General features: G+C 57.2%; 2 protein-coding genes across 3 annotated transcripts in view; one reads left to right on the forward strand and one right to left on the reverse strand.

Moving 5' to 3' along the window:
- The window catches only part of Srebf2 (sterol regulatory element binding transcription factor 2), a 59,544-nt gene extending 54,665 nt beyond the window's left edge, over positions 1-4,879 (forward strand). For both annotated transcript variants that reach the window (XM_055602939.1, XM_055602940.1), the window contains exons 18-19: positions 2,732-2,843; positions 3,183-4,879. In XM_055602939.1, coding sequence (XP_055458914.1) covers positions 2,732-2,843; positions 3,183-3,403 — 333 coding nt within the window. In that variant the 3' untranslated portion in view covers positions 3,404-4,879. The remainder of the gene's footprint in view (positions 1-2,731; positions 2,844-3,182) is intronic.
- Positions 4,880-6,204: 1,325 nt separating this feature from the next.
- Shisa8 (shisa family member 8) lies at positions 6,205-11,154 on the reverse strand. Its single transcript, XM_055603103.1, has 4 exons — positions 10,631-11,154; positions 7,801-7,934; positions 7,097-7,243; positions 6,205-6,916 (listed from the first exon to the last, which is right to left on the reverse strand). The coding sequence occupies exons 1-4, from the start codon at positions 11,152-11,154 to the stop codon at positions 6,513-6,515; spliced, it is 1,209 nt and encodes a 402-aa protein (XP_055459078.1). The 3' UTR covers positions 6,205-6,512.
- Between the last annotated feature and the right edge of the window lie 5,330 nt (positions 11,155-16,484).

Raw genomic sequence — 16,484 nt, forward strand, 5'->3', positions numbered from 1 at the left:
ACTGTAATTTATTTTCTGAGCCACTTGGGAACTCTTCAGCTCCACCGCCTTCTCTCCACAGCTCTAGCTGTAGCATCTGCGATAGGCCTCTGAGGACAGTTGCACAACTGTTCTTCTCTCTACTCAAGTCATTCCTTCTGTGTTTATATTGCTCATTAGAATGATGTGTTGGACGTTTTGGTTTTATTTTAAGCAGTCTCAGTATATTGCCTAGGCTGGCCTTGAGTCTGCCTCAGCACCTTGTGCATAGGATTACAGGCACATACCTCCAAGCTTAGATTGTGTTAAACTTTTCAAGTGGGGCATAGGGGAGTGGCTAGAACTTGCCGAGTCAGACAGGTTGGCCTTGAACTGAGATCTGTCAGACTCTCCTAAATGCTGGGATTAAAGGTATATACCTCCATGCTCTGCTTAAAAATATATTTAAATTTGTATTTGACATATAATACACACATTTATAGGTTATATATATATAAGACATGTATTACTCTCTATATTGTCATAATCAAAATGGCGTATCTTTCACTTTCACGCTTACTAGCACGTTATGTACACACAGCGGGTTTCATTAGGACACTTCATTACGTTATACAGATGTATAATGTACTTTGCTGCTCTTCACTCCTGTTACCCCCTCCCACCTGCAGCTCCCGCTCCTCTTCCCAACCTCTGCTCTTTCTACTTACACATGTTTTCTTGTTTTTTTGTCTTTTTAATGACTCAATGAGCTTCATCAGGTTTGTCCATAGGCATTTGGGACCTTACAATGGCTACACTTACGCTGGTGGTAATCTCTCTCCATCTCCCATCAATCTGTAACTTCATATAGAGCCTCCCAAGAAGGCTGAGGCCTCCCTAGCTCCACTGAAGTCCGTGACAGGGAGTTAGTGAGCCCAGTTTGGCAAGTGTCCTGCCCAGAAGTCAGTGTTCCACAGCCTCACCACCTCTACTTCACCACAAACTTTTATTGTTGTGTGAGGATTCACATACTGGTGCTGAATTATTTTATGAGACCAAAAGTGGATATCACTTCCGTAAGTGCCAAGGAAAGGAATGAGCTGTGCTAGAAGGGCACTGGAAGGCTGTTGCTGGGGAAGAAATCCCTCAGCCTAAAGCACAGCCTCGGGGTCGTACCGAACACTGCGCAACAAGCCAGGACCACCAGCACGGTAGAGAGATATCATCAGAGCATCTGCACCAGCCATGGCAAAGCAACCTAGTTGGTAGTATGCTTGCCTGGAGTGCACAAGGCCCAGTGTCAGCCCCAGCACCAAATAAATCTCCAGCGTGATGCCGCACACCTGTAATCCTAGCACTTGGAAGATAAATGCAGAAGGGTCAGGAACCCAAAGTCATCCTTGGCCACACTAAGTTTGAGGCCAGTGTGCGCTACATGAGACCTTACAGCAACAAAAAAGAGAGGGGAGAAAATACGTGCCAAGTTTTGGGTAGCACCTACCTTACGGAACCCATTCATGTCAGACCTCTGGTCTGTTCACAGACTAGCTAGCATCAAAGGTCTCCCCTAAAATGCCTTCCCTTCATGCCTGGCTTTGCTCAGGAGACGTCAATATCCCCTTATTCTCACCCACTATCACTGAATAGCATCACTAGCTATTCGAGAGGTTGAGTATTGGAAATTCAAGGCCAGCCTCAGCCACTTAGCAAGACCTTCTGTCAAGGTTAAAAAGGTTGAGGATGTATCTTGGTGTGGAGAGCTTGCCAGACGTGTGGGGCCCTAGTTTCTATCTCTAGGACTGGGGAAAGGAAAAAAGTGATTTCCATTTAACTAAAAGTGGCTGATTTAGACCAGTAGATGGTTTGGCAGGAGAAGCACCTGCCATCAAGCGTAATGCCCTGAGTTCAATCCTTAGTACCCACACCATCTCGTCACCCTCAGACCTCCACGTGAACAGTACCACATTCATTCTCTCCCATACACATATCCAAACACACAAAATAAATAATTTTTTCTTCAGTTGACATGGTAACTCATACCTTTAATCCTAGCACTCTGTGGTAGAGGCAGTTGGATCTCTGTGAATTTGAGGCCAGCCTGGTCCATGTTGGGAGTTCTAGGCCAAGCAGGACTACACACGTATCAGGTCTCATCAGCCAATCTAGAGCCCACAGGTGACCAAAGAGGGGAATGAGTGGCTCAGCACAAACCCAGAAACTTAAATCATGAGCTTTCTCGTGTGTGATCTTTTGCCAGTGGGGAGGACTAGCTGTCTTGCGCAGTCCTTCTGTGTGTCCTTGTAGAAGACAGTGTTGTGTTGCAGTGTCAGAGGGCTGGAGAAGACAGAGTCTCGACTTTGATGAAATAAGATATTGAACTTGATACCAACCTAGCTGTCTCCTCATCCCTCTCTCCTTCTTTGTCCTTTTCTCTGACTGGGTCACAGCCCTCTTGGACAAGGCTTTACCCAGACGTCTGTCTTCAATCCCTAGAGGGCATCGGAGGGCCTTGTCCCTCCCAGGGAAAGTCATGGTTTACTTCTGGCTCATCTTGTATCACTCCTGCGAGCAGCTGGCCCATGCTCTCTGCCCACTTTCTTACTGCTCATGTAGGTTTCTAGCTTGGCTTGAGGACAAGATGGGTTGCTTTCCAAGAGCAAGAAAACAAGGCGGCATGGAGAAAAGAGGAAGCATCAGGTAGCAGAAGAGAAGTGCCCGCTGGGACTAGACAGGCCAGAACCCAGAGTCTGACTGTGTCCCCTGTCCCCACCAGGTGTTTCTGCATGAAGCCACTGTGCGCTTGATGGCAGGAGCCAGCCCCACCCGGACACACCAGCTGCTGGAGCATAGCCTGCGGAGGCGCACCACTCAGAATGCCAAGCATGGTGAGCGCCCGGTGTGGCCTTGCACTGGGGAGCAGAGAGGACAGAGCCCCAGCATCTGGCAGGGCACTTCTTCATACTTCTTGACTGTCTGGGCTCCTTTGTGGGGTGGGAGCGGGGGCAGGGTGAGAGGAACAGGTATGGTCTTAGCTGGAGTAGGCGTCATCCCGGTGCGAGAGCAGGGTAGAAGTTGCATGGGTTCTAACCCCTCAGCCCGCACAGTTGCCAATTCTTGTAGGGAGAAGGCAGAACACACCTCCTCACAGGATGAGGGCGTGAGCGCAACAAATGAGGCCACATAAAGTCCTTGGGACAGTGCTTACATAAATCTCATTCCCACAGGAGAGGTAGACACCTGGCCTGGCCAACGAGAGCGAGCTACTGCCATCCTGCTGGCCTGCCGCCATCTTCCCCTCTCTTTCCTGTCTTCCCCGGGCCAGCGGGCAGTGCTGCTGGCTGAAGCCGCCCGCACCCTGGAGAAGGTGGGTGACCGCCGTTCCTGCAATGACTGCCAGCAGATGATTGTCAAGCTGGGTGGCGGCACTGCCATCGCTGCCTCCTGACCACGTCTGGGACTTGGTCCACCTCTCTCCACCTTCATCCCTTTCTCCCAGGATCTTCCCTCTGTCTCCCAGACTGTCTCCCCATCTGTTTTTCTCCCTCCTCCAAGAGCTGTGAGGATGAAGGCAAGACTGATTTTCTGAGCTGTTACCTACCGAGGCTTTTGGATCATTTTAGGCCAGTAGGACCATGGGCAGAGCTCCTTAAAACTGTTGTGGTAAATCCATGGTCTAGGCCCAGGTGGGCCGAGAAGAAAGATGGCCTAAGCAAGAACGGGGCGATCTCCTCACTTGAAAGCAACATGGGGTGCTGCCAAGCCCCTTCCCCAGCCCCCTACAGACTGTCTCCCTTTCTGCCTCTTTGTTTTTTTTTTGTTGTGTTTCAGTTTTTCCGTTTTTATTTTTTCAGCCGGCTTTCTCTGGGAACTAGGTCTCTGTGCACCAGAGAACATTTTGCATTCTGGCCTTGTCTGACATGCCCCTTTTTATACAAATGTTTTTATATGTGTGTGCTTGGGCCTGCCGTGAAGCAGGGCAAAGTTGCTGTGGCATCTTTCTTTCTCTGTCTGGGCCTGCATTTGCTCCCCTGGGCCTGACTAAGGCTGTTCATTGTCTTCTCATCATTACAGGGACAGCCAGGGACGGAAGGGAGCCCAGCCCTGGGGAGGTGGGTGGGAGGCAGGGGCAGGCCTAGGGAGGGATAAAATAATGTTGGCATTGTTTTTAATTTTTTAAAAAATAAACGGTATCTTATTTAATTGTCCTGTTCCTTCCCACTCCTCCACCCCGAGATGGCAGCCTGAGCTCAGGGTAGGCCCAAGGGGCTGGCCAGGATGAAGCCACCATTGGGCCTAAGGTCCAGGGGTCTTCAGCATGATTTATTTGTTCCTTCCTACCCCCACCCTAACTCCTGCCTCCCAGCTAGGATATTTTTATCCCTAATTCCTGTCTGTGAAGAAGCCAGGGTGGCAGTCACTGGTCCCAAAGCTTCCCCAGCAACGAGCCTCTCTTTTCAGGGTAGGTGGCAGGAGTCGGGCCTCCTGCCTTGAGATGGGGGGGGAGGTAGGAAGAAGAGTGGCTCAGGGCTTCCTGAGAGACTTGAGAGGAGTCCTCCCTCCTTGTGCTCCTCATCCCTTCAAGCTGGTCGAAGCAGAGAGTAGGTGGAGGCAGGCCCTTCCTATGCTTGGACCCCACCTATTCTATCTTCCGCCTCTCCCCTGCTATCACTGTAATTTATGGCCCCTGCCGAAGGGGCAGCCCAGCCCTTGTGTCTTGTGTATATACTGTGCCTTTTCTCCTTGTTGAGGGGTGGGAGGGTGTTGTTTTTTTTTTGTTTTTTGTTTTTTGTTTTGTTTTTTTTGTTTTTGTTTTTTTTTTTTTTCACTGAACAGGGGATACACCTATGTCTTCCTTGATGTTGAAACATTCACCATGTGCTGGACATAGGTTATTCAATAAACACAGATTGGTGCCACCTAACACAGTGTTGTGTGAGTCTGTAGAACGCCCACTATGGTGACTTAAACAGATGACTGCATAATTTGGCCAGCAATGAGCTAGGAACTGAGGGCAGCCAGATAGCTTCAGTCTGGTGGTCTTTTCTTGCTCACAGGTGCACCTGACACACTCTAGAGGTTGGTGAGGGGCTGGGATAAAAGAGCTGTCTCCAGGTTCCCGCTCCTGGCCAGGCCATTCAGCTGGTGAGCTGGTTGGCAGTGGCAGTTCTTTGGAACTCGGGGTGTGAAGTCACTCCTCTACCAGGTGGGCCGTTCCTTCATTTCCATTTCCTGTAGGCAGGGCCCTCCTAAGCCCTTCACGGTGTGCTGGCCACATCCAAGTATGTGCCTGCATTTCCCAGCTGAGTCACTCTGGTGAACTGGCCCCTCAGCATCACAGGCTTACTGCTCAGAGGGAGCCATGGCACAAGAAGTACCAAGAAACAAACAGCTCTGACCTCACCCTTTCCTGAAGGGCATCAACAGCAGGTCACACTGCCTAGAGGATCAGGGTGGCCGGGAGGTCCACCTGCAGCACATTGACTCCCATCAGCATTCAGTAGTGGCCACTCTGGTGGCCTCAGCCTAGTCCCAGTGAAGAGCTAAGGCTCTTGAGCAGAAAGGTCATGCCAACCCCAGCACAGTCCCATCAAGACCTGAGTGACCCTGGGCAAGGTACTCGGGTTCCAAAACCTTAATTACTTTATCTGCAGGCAGCCCTGTAGGTCTCTCAGGGTTAAATAAGAAACAGCAACAAATGTGGGCTATTGTTCAGACAGTGTGCCACCCCTGGCAACACAGGAAGTGTTGGTGAGGTCCTGTGCCTCTCCTGCCTGTAGCCAGGATATCCTCGCACATACCGGAACAAGGAACTGAGGAATGTGGGGAAAATGCAAAGAGGTGCTGACAGTACCTGGGCCTCAGCCAGGTGCTGGGAGCCTCTGGCAGGAAGGGGGAAGCGAGCTGGCAGCGCCAACCCTGTGCAGCCGGGGCACCCCAAGGGAGGGGCACCGCAAGGTTCCCATTCCAACATCTCCATCCCCCTTGCCCCAGGGCAGCTCCCGCGAGGAGCCTGAGGAGCCTCGCCTCGTCTATGCTGAGCACCAGATGTCCGTGTGGCCCACACCCATTAGGGGGGTGGCCCCGGGCCAATCTGGCCAGGCAGCCAGCAAGACAGGAGCAGGCCCAGGGCCAGGCCGTGTCAATGAGGATCAGCCAGGCTGGACTAACTCAAACTGTTGAGTTAGAGATCGGCCGCGGGGTGGAGAGGGGCTAGCTTCCGGTAGACCACATGGACCCCCAAAGGGGGATAACAGGCCCAGTCCTCCTTCCCCCCCACCAACCCAGACCTTAGGACGCCCGTGACTCCATTTGCTCCGAGCATTGTTGGCCGTTCAACCCAGCCGCCCTCTCTGGCCACTCCTCTGTACAGACAACGACTGATGTTGCCCTCGGGACAGAAACCACATTAAGAGGGTTTATTTACACAGGTGAGGATAGCCCTACATTCCCAGAAACACAACACCTGGCCCTACCCTTCCGGCCCCTTAGCCACAGGCTCCACATGTCCCGCCTGGGGGTCCCGGGACCCCGCAGAAGGCTCCGGTGGTTCCGCTTCAGACAGTGACCTCAGCTTTGCTGTTGGTGCTCAGGTGGCGGGGCCCTCTGCCCACGCCGCCGCCGCCGCCGCCGTAAAAGCCGCCGGGCTGCGCGCTGAAGGCCTCGGGCAGCTTCTCCACGCTGAACGGACGCCGCGGCGCGTGGCCGGGTCGCCGGGGGGCAGGAGAGACCTGAGCCACCAGATGGCTGCGGGGGACCGGCCGCGTGGGGCGGCCCGCGGTCCAGGCCGCGTAGGGGACCGACGAGACCGGGCCGGCGGGAGGTACGTAACCTGGGGGGGCCCAGGGACAGGCTTCCAGCAGCGCAGGCAGGTCCTCCGGAGGCCGCGGGGCCCGCGCCGGGAGGGTCCGCGGGGTCTCGGTAGAGGGAAAGCGCTGATAGAAGTCTTGGGGCGCGGCCTCTGCGGTGGGGGCGGGGCGGGGAGGGGGTCAGGAGGCGCAGCACCTGCTTTAGGTGACAGGGTGCAGCGGCCTAGGGAGGGAGCCGGTTGGCCGCATGGGGACGTCCCGGGCCCCGATTGGCCTAGCCGGAGGTGGGGAAGGTGGTAAAGCCTCCGGGGAGCCGGCAACATGCACCTCACCTGTGGCCTTGAGCGCAGCCGCTTTGAGGGTAGCGAACTTGGCGTAGTCGGGCTGCAGGGTGAGGCTGCCACCGCCCTGCAGCCGCGGGCCGCGCGGAGGTCCCGGGGCGGCGGAGCCCAGTGGCGCGTTATTGAGGCGTTTCTTGTCTGGAGGGGAGAGCGGGGTGCGAAGAGAAAAAGCTGAGCCTGCACCGCCGCTCCTCGACGCACTCCTTAGGGGATGGCTGGCTCTCCGGAAGGTCCCGGTTTGGCTCAGAAAAAACATGGATGGCTGCGGCACGCTCCAAGGGGTGCTACCCTAACGGATGGCTCTCCAGCTAGCAAGGTGCTGACTCCCTGGACCGCTCCCCACGGAGATGGAGGGGCACTGAACCCCAGGACGGTGTAGACGGTGGGGGCCAACCACCACGCAAGACCAAGAGGTGGGTTCCAGGCCACAAACCAGAGCTTCTGAACCTCAGCACGTTCTGAATCTGGAACCTTTCTCACAGACAGCGTCGTCGCCCAGGAGACGACAGGACGGTTCCTCTCCACCATGGGCTCGGCCAGACCCCGGTCACACTCCCCGCACAGGCAACCACTCATTTCCACACGGTGGGCAGGGTCGCCCTTCACGCCCCAGCCAACCCATCAACTCTCCCCCTCCCATCTCCCTTCCCTCCAGGCCCGCCTGGCCATAGCCGAGCCATCTACTACCCACTCACCTGTGCTGTCGTGGGGGGAGCCCCGAAGAACGCCATCACCCATTTGTACCTGGACACAGTTACCCAGGGGGGGACCCAGAGGTGGAGGCAGCGGTTCCTGGGGGCTTGGCTGTTTGAGAAGTTCTGTCAGTGTTCTGTGGAGACCGAAAAGGTGTTGAGGAGAGGACTCGCAGACCCCGCCCCCTCCATCGGCCAGATTCTACCTAACCTCACCACTGCCCCACTCTGTACTGTTGTTATTTTTTTTTTTTATGCGTTTTTGTCTGAATGCATGCCTGTGCACCACGTGCATGCGCGGTGCCCTCGGAGGCCAGAAAAGGACATCAGGTTCTTGGAACTGGGGTTACAGACGGTCTAAGCCAACGGTTCTCGCCCCTCCTCATGCTGTGACCTTTTAACACAGTTCCTCGTGTTGTGGTGATCCCTGACCAACCATGAAACTATTTTAATTGCTACTTCATAACTGTAATTTTGCTACTGATACAAAGGGTAATGCGCATGTCTGTGTTTGCCGATAGTCTTCCGGGACCCCTGTGAAAGGGTCATTTGACTTCCCCCAGGGGTCATGACCCACAGATTGAGAACCCCTGTCCCAAGACCCCAGTCCTCTGGGAAAGCAGCCAGCGCTCTTAACCTCTGAGCATCTCTCCAGTCCCCCACAGTCTCACTTCATATTTCTGGGCAGTTCTTTCAAGCCCTGAGCCTCCCTTCTGTTCTTTCTGTAGTGACTGACTTCAGGGATCTCATTTCCCCTACCAGGCATGACCTTGTCAGCCTCACCTGTGGCCCCAAGATGGCCACCTCCCAAAGCAGGTCAGGAGACTAATGAGGTCATATGTAACGAGGGCCGGGCCGAATTGTGTTCCTGAGGCTCCTTCCTGGAGTTCACTCTCCAAGACCCTCCCCACTGTGCGTCCTGTCCCAATGCAGCTCCCTGCGTCCAGTAACCTTTTTCTTCATCTCCTTCCATTCTCTTGTTCGTTCAAATGCTACCAGAGTCCCTCCTCTGAGGTGTCCCTTACCTGCACTCTGCAGTGTGGGCTTCTGCAGGGCCTGGGGCCTAGCTGGCACACGGACAAGGGAGGCAGACGAGAAAAAGAGGGGAGCCACGGAGATCTCTCCCTGACAGCCCGACACCAAAAAGCTGTGTGACCTTGGGCAGCTGCCTTCCTGGGTACCCACAGCACCCAGCCCCCACCCAGCTGTGACAGTGCCTGACTGAGCCTTCCCCATAGGCAGCCTTCAGCCCAGCTGCCTGCAGCACCCAGAACCCATGATTTTCCTCCCCCTCGGCCCGACCCTCCTTCTGGGAATGGGTAACGGCTGGTAAATGAAGAGGCACACTGGAAGACACCTGAGGTGGCAAAGTATCAGCAGCGGGGTCTAAAGGCATCTGCAGCCCGCCCAAGATGGCCTCTGGCTTCCCATCCTCAGTGGCTCCCCGCCAGTTATCCTGTCTCTGGGCAAACACTGATTCCCAGTTCTCTGAAGTAGAAGGTGGACTCATGCCTCCTGAGGGCCCTTTCACAGACTCTCTCCCGCCTGACTCCAGTCCCCTCCAAGCCCACTCAGAAGCCTTCCCTAAGCCATCAGCATGGCAGATTTAGAGAGAAACAGGGGTTCGGAACACACCCACCTAGGAGTGCAGAGAGTCGAGGCAGCTGGCTATGGGCACACAACCAAGCAGGAACTTAACAAGTGGGGTGATGGAAACGAACAGGGCATCTGCAGACCAGACCAGCCACCCCTACACCACAAAGGGTCTCTGGGCCCCCACTGCCTCTCTGATCTCCCCGCCGCTGCCTTTGGCCTGCACGAAAGATCCCAAATACTGAGGCTGGGCTTCTGCCTCTGCAGCTTTCAGAAGCCTCAGCGACATTCAGAAGCCTCAGCCACTCAGTTCAGTGGCTCGAAGGAAACACAAGGTCAAGGCCCCACTCCTGACCTCCAGCTGTCTGGAAGACATGAGCTAAACGGTTCTTTCGCTCTGACCCTGAGACATCCACATCTTGCCCACCAGGTCAGGGGGTGGGGGGTGGCCTCTTCTCTCTATGGTCACATCCGGTTGCAGCCTGTTGCATTTGGTGTCATGCCCCACGGGGCTGGGTGTCTAAGCAGCGCAGGGGATTTGTGGGGAGAGGGGGAGCGCTTAAAAGGAAGTCGTGAGTGGGAGCTCCAGAGTCAGGACGGCTCTCAGCATTCCCATTCCGCCGAAAACTCAAAATAAGCTCAAAACTTAGCCAGCGCCTGGCAGGTCTCTGAAACACGCAGGTCTATCTATCCCCACCGCACGAGACCCATTCTGAGCAGCTGGATAGCCAGACCTGTGCCTAGGGGTAATGGGGGGGGAGCTTCTGAAACTCCAAGGAATGAAGGTCAGGTTTGAGTCACGCTGGGTTGGGGAAATGGATGGAGGTGGGAGATGCTGCAGGAGAACCAGCCGGGGCACCTCGCCCTTCTCTAGGCCCAAGACCACTCTCAACACTGCCCCAGTCCGTGGCCCCTCGCCTGGACGCCGAATTTTTGTCTCCTGCAGAGGAGGTCAGAGCCCCAAGGAGGACGACGACGACCCCAGAGCCCAGTATAGGCAGGGAAGGTCCGGGAGGGGGGGAGAAGGCTATCAGGTGTGTCCCTCTGTGAAGCGGTGGAGGCGGGGGAGAAGGGGAGACGGAGACCCAGAAGAAAAACAACCAAAATCAAAACAAAAAGGAGGCTGTCGAGAGCCCTCGGTCTTAGAGGGAGTCGAAGGGGATGCGGTCGCCGGGAAATTTGGAACCGGCAGGGGACGGCGAGGCCGTGGCCGGCGGGGCGGGAGGGCGGGCGCGCTCACCTGGTCACCGTGCGCCGAGCGCGCGGGCTGTGCGCCCTCTCCAGGCCCAGGCGCGCCCCGATGCCGCCCAGCACGAGGAGCGCGGCGACCCCGCACACGGCGTAGACCGCGGTGTGGCTGCGCTCGCGGGCCGGGTCGCGCGGGGCGGCGGGGTCGCGGGCGCGGGCGGGGGGCCGGCCGGTCTGCACCCAGGCCGGCGTGTCGTAGTTGGAGCAGCGGCTCTGGTCCAGGCGGCGCGGGCCGTCGTGGCAGCAGAAGCGGTAGCCGCACGTGCCGCAGCAGAAGCTGTAGACGCCCGAGCTGCAGTTGAAGGGCGGGTCCCACTGGCCCATCACGTCGTAGTAGCCGCGGCAGCGGTCGCCCCCCGCCGGCGCCGCGGTCCCGGACGCCGCGGGCTCCGGCGCCTCGGGGGCCCCCGCGCGGCCCGACGGCGACCCCACCAGCAGCAGCGCCAGCCGCAGCGCGAGCGGGAGCCCGGGCGGGCCCCGGCCGCCGCGCCGGCCCCTCACTCCGGGGCGCTCCATGCGGCCCGCTCCTCCTGCTACTGCGCCCCGCGCATGGCTCGGGCGCGCGGCCGCTCGGCCCGGCTCTCCCCCGCGCCCTCCGGGACCGGGGGCTCCGCCGCCCGCGCTGGCTCCGGGCCGACGCCTCCCGGTGCGTCCCCGGCTCCGGGCGCCGGTGAGTTCCGTGGGGGGCTGCGCGGGGCCGGACCTCCGCTGGGCGCGCCCTCCTCCCGGGCTCACCTCGGACTGCTCGCCGGGCAGCCGGGCGGCGGGTGCTCGCCTGCACCGTCCCCGGCGCTCGCTCTCTCGCTCTCTCTCTGGCCCCGGCGGGCGTGCGGGGCCTGGGTCTTGCGGGGACTGCGCTGGGCGGCGGATCGCCGGACACCGCTGCCTTCCCGCCGCCCGCTCCGCGGTGCCCGCGCTCTGGCTCCGGCTCCGGCTCCGGCGCGGGCTCGGCGCGGGCTCGGGGCGGGCGGGAGAGGGAGCGAGGGGAGGAGGGCGGGAGGGAGGCAGAACCGGGGGAGGAGCGCAGCCGAGGCGCCGGCAGGGAGGGGTTCTGTGGGGCCAGGGCAGCGGGCGCGCCCCTCCAGGGACCCTCTTCATGGCCTCCCTCAAACTGCCGGGATTGGGCCCTCGAGGGTGTCCAGCCTAAAGCTCTGGGGACTCGGATCTTGGCGGCCTTGCATGAGCAATTCCCCGCTTTTTAAGTAAGTGGAGAGGCACAGAGATCAAAGCAGCCTGGAGTAGGCCAGGAAGAGTCGCCCCCACCCCCCAAACACACACCCACCCACCCACCCACCCACACACACACACCCACACCCACACACACACCCCATACACACACACACACACACACACACACACACACACACGCAGGCAGACAGGTCCCAACATTCCACCCCTCCAACTGTTCTGATCGGGACATGAGTGAAGAGGGCATCTCCCCTTCTACAATAAGGACCCCCAGTACAAAAATGGCCGAGAGTCAGATCTTGAGCAGCTCCTCTCTGGTCTGTCCTGGAGCATGCACCCTGATTCCAAAACATTTGGAATTTGGCAGGAGTCCCGAGAGGTCCCATTTCTGGGCACAGCCTGGCCAGAGCCCTTAAGAGGTCTGCCCACCTCCCCGGCCTCTGCCTCTGAAGGTTGTGAGGGGTTGCCTCTCCCTGCCCCAGCTACTACTGTTAACCTCAACGCTTCCTGGTGACCTAGCAACCCTGAAGACTTGGGAGGTTCAAGTAGGAAGACCATTTGGGCCCACAACTTTGACCAGCCTGGGCAACACAGTGAGGCCGTCTCATGAAGCAAACAGAACAAAGCCTCGTTGCGTCACACCCCTAAGGGTGAAGCAGGAAGATTGCTTGAGGTGAAACTGGTTTAAATCAGGGGCTCTCCACCTCTTCCTGACAATGTTACCCTTTCACATAGTTCTTCAAGTTGTGGTGGACCCCAACCGCAAAATTGTTCTGTTGCTTCACCACGATTGTAATTTTGCTACTGCTCATGAATTATAATGGAAGTGTGTGTGATGTTTGGGTATCTGATAGGCAACGCCCAGGCTGAGAGCCATGGTCTACATGGTAAGCACCAGGCCAGCCAAAAAGCTAGCAGTTTGGTTTTGGTAGTGCATACCTGTGCATTTGAGGATTTAGGAGTTCAAGACCAGCCTGAACCACATGAACCCCTATCTCAAACAAAACAAAATAAAACAAAAACAACCTCTCTCCTCCAAAGAAAAGAAAAGAAAAGAAAAAACAGTGAAATAAAGCAAGGCCTTTTCCTGAAGGGCGGATTCATAATCCATTCCTTCCTGGAGGTAGAGATTACCTCTTGCTGTCCAGATGCAGACACCAGGAGGACAAGGACTAGGTTTCCAATTCACTCCGGTGTCCCTCTGTCCCCAGCACAGCTCGGGTGCCTGTCAATATTTGCTGAACAGAAGAGAGAAATGATACTTGCTTCTAACCCCTGCCTGACGAAGACTCTAGCCAGCCCAGGGTCTTTTCTTCTCCCTCTCCGCCCCTCCTTCTTCAGAGCCCGGAATCAGCTTATGAGAGTGGAGGGTACGGTGGAGGAAGAGGCAGGATTTACATCCTAAGGAGGATCAAGTCCTTCTGTTTGGCGAGATGAGGGGCTGGCAGGCGAATGTCAGGTATTAGTGGGTTAATGTTGGGAGGAGGGCAACCCCCCTCCCAGGCTGTTTCCATTTACCCTGGCTAAAAATGACCCGTCCCCTACCTGTGCACCAGCACATGCCCACTCGACGCCCATACAGTCCTGAAGAGCCCCATTCCCATAAAAAGACGTTTCTCTGTCGTCATTTAGAAGGGGTGGTGTGTATGGGGGGACAAGATGGACAGAGACATGGAGTGCTTTAATCTCATCACCGGGGGCACCCCACCACGGGGCGTATCACACTGCACAGACTATGTCGTGACTGTTTCTGAGTTGGGGTTTTGTTGCTCTGATCAGAACTCCCTTCCGAGATAGCTGCACTCTCCGACACATCTTTCTCTGCTCCCTTCCCTGGCTTTCCTAAGGATGGGATAAGGGCCACCAACTGTGCTGTGTGTTGTTAGGCTCCTGTCACTCTGCTGAGCTATCTCAGGGTTGCGGGGATTCTGAGGGCACCCTCTCTCCACCCCCATCTCCAAGCAGTGCTTTGGAACTGTGCCGTCTTCCTGTGTTCAGAGGGTCTCCTGTGGGCCTCGCCTCTTCTTCTGGGACCTTCTCTTCCCCCGCTGTCTCCCCATTTGCTCAGCACCGACCTCATGCTGCAAATACCTGTCGTGTGGAGGGATTCCATCGGTCCAGCGAAGGGACTGATTCCAGCTCCCGATCCCATGCAGGGACTCATTCCAAACTCCCCCAGCTCTCTCCCCATCTTAGCCTGATTCTGTGGATTCTGTGGCGTTCTACCAACTACAGGGGCTGCGCCAAACACTCTATGCCTGTGTGCACGGCTGGCCGCATGGTGCTGGGGTGAGGGGCAGAGGGGGAGAGTGGCTACTTTGTTCCGGGTCTGGCCACCCCCGAAGCTGATGCTCCCACTCCAGGTTCGTGACCACGAGCTGGGCTAGGGGTCTAGAAATAACACAACCCAGCAAGGGAGAGCCCCCTGGACCCTGGACCCCAGGGTCTCTGGTCACAGCAAGGCTCTAGGGACCTGCCCCCTGTCTCTTCCCCTCCAAGCCTGTGTCACCAAAAAATCGTCCATTGATCCAGTCTTAAAATAACCCCTGGCATCTGCAGTGAGCCCCACGGGGCGGGCAAGAGGAGCCAAGTGTCTGCCTGAAGGGCACCCGCCCCGCCCCCAGCTCCCAGCGCTGGCAGCTAAGTGTGTAAGTGTGTAGGCAGTGTCGGTGTCGGAGAGCGCTCTTGGGTGTGCGTGAGAGAGTGTGAGCTGGGGGCAAAGGTGACTCCCAGGGCCTTCCCAGAACTGTGGGTTTGCACGGGCATTTCGCTGCCAAACTCTGGCTTGTGGGATCCTGGGGGCTCCTGAAACTCTACGGACGATAGCAAAAGCTGATATTGGGCCTCCTGTCCTTATCTTAGGGGTGACCAGTCTGCCGCTCTGTACATCTGTGGACAGGAAAGGTTGGGAATTGACTAGACGGGAAACCTAAGAACAGGAGAGGGGAAGTGATTGGCTAAGGATGCCACACAGCCAGACAGGGCGGGGGTCTGGCCTGGAGCCGTACTGTGAGCCCCAGGTTACAATTCCTACTCCACGAGGGCCCGTCCATCTTGCTAGACCTCAGTTTTCTCATCGGGCAAGATGGGCAGCTAGCAGCTCTCCACAGAGACACCAGGAGAAGCTGAAGGGCCTGACTGGAAACACCCGGCACAGCAGCCTGCTGGGAGCGCCCCTACAGAAGGTAGTGAGTGACCTCAGGTGCTGCTCCGTTCAGAAGGTGACTCCTAAGCTTGGCGTCTCTCCTTCAGAGGTTCTAGGGACGTTGGGCTCCCTGTCACTGCAGATGCGGGCACCAGGAGGGGGTCTGGAGGGAGGGCCCTGGGCTGCCTTTGTCTCCTGAGAGGCAGCTCGTGACTCAGGCTCCAGCTGCCTGTGGGAGGGAGGGGGCGATCGGGCTCCTGAGGTCTCAAGGGAGCAGCAGGATTGGGGGGCTGGGCGCTGAGACTCAGCCTGCCTTCCCCAGTCTTCAGGCACCGCATCCCGGGGCCTTTGCCCTTCCACGCTCAGCTACACCGCCCCCCCCGCCCCCCCGTCTGTTTGCACCCACTGGGTTAGTCCCCCTCAGGAGCCTCCAGAGGCGGGAGCTGGTGAGAACAGGACTAGGTGGTTTAGACAATGCAATGCGGCCACCAGGTCCTCGTGCCTTGGGGGCAGCTCTGAGTCAGCTCAGAACGTGGGGTGTCCTGATTGCCCTCGTTTGCACAACATCCGAAAGTGTGTGATGGCTCACACCCAGGCCCCTCTTGCTTCAGAAGCAGTCAGCTGAAGGCGCGTGAAGACGGGGACCCCTCACGAAGAGGGCTGGTAGGGACACTGGCGTCTGTAGCTCAGCAGCAGAGAGCGGCTTACTGTGCCCAAGGGGTTCCATCCTCCGCACCATGAAAAGAAAACAAGCAGCGAACACCATGGCTTGTAAGGGAAAGACCAAATCAGGAGTTCAGGGCCGACCCCGGCCAGGATTACTAGAGACCGCAAGATAAACTCAGCCTTTTATCTGTCTCTGTCCTTGGCCTTGCCTCTAGCCACACCCCTTTCCTGCAATGGGGCCTGCGCCTCAGCCCCGCCTCTCCTTGACCCCGCCCCAGGCCCGGCCGGTCCCTCCATTCCTACCCAGCGGCTGGTGGTCAGGCTCTGACCTCCGGACCTGCGCAGACTGACTTTCTCCCACCACGGAGGCACCTCCCTGACCTGGATGTAGAACTGGGGGGCTCCAGAGTCTCTAAAGTTCAGGGATCCGTCCTGTCCCGCCCCTCCCCCTAGCTGCAACGTCTGCGGAGTCTTGGGAGGATGACAGCTGGGTGGTCTTCAGGCGCCCTTTTGTTTTGTTGTTGTTGTTGTTTGTTTTTAAAGACAAAGTCTCATGAACTCGATATGTAGCTGAGGATGGCCTTGAACTCCCGATGTTCCTGCATCTATCTTCCAAATGCTGAGATTACAGGTGTGAGCCACCATACCCCATACCCCATTTTACGCAGTGCCGGCGGTGAAACTAAAGAGCTTCCAGGATGCTAGGCAAGCACTCTACTAAGGGAGGCTTAGTAGATCCCAGCCAGGAGCCTCCCTGGAAGATTCAGAAGCAGGCCTTGAGTCATGCCACCGGCTTCTAAGGACCGGGCTGTCTGGGTCCACCCCTGCCGATAAAGAGTCGGTGGGG

This window comes from Psammomys obesus, unplaced genomic scaffold (assembly GCF_907164565.1).
Source record: "Psammomys obesus unplaced genomic scaffold, mPsaObe1.curated_primary_1811, whole genome shotgun sequence".
Classification (NCBI taxonomy): domain Eukaryota; kingdom Metazoa; phylum Chordata; class Mammalia; order Rodentia; family Muridae; genus Psammomys; species Psammomys obesus.

Excerpts from the sequence above, each read along its gene's own strand:
- Shisa8 (XM_055603103.1), bottom strand. The coding sequence starts at position 11,154 with ATGGAGCGCCCCGGAGTGAGGGGCCGGCGCGGCGGCCGGGGCCCGCCC. Across the intron at positions 7,935-10,630 it reads GCTCGGCGCACGGTGACCAG|AACACTGACAGAACTTCTCA; the intron begins GTGAGCGCGCCC and ends CGGTCTCCACAG. Across the intron at positions 7,244-7,800 it reads CTCCCCCCACGACAGCACAG|ACAAGAAACGCCTCAATAAC; the intron begins GTGAGTGGGTAG and ends TCTCCCCTCCAG.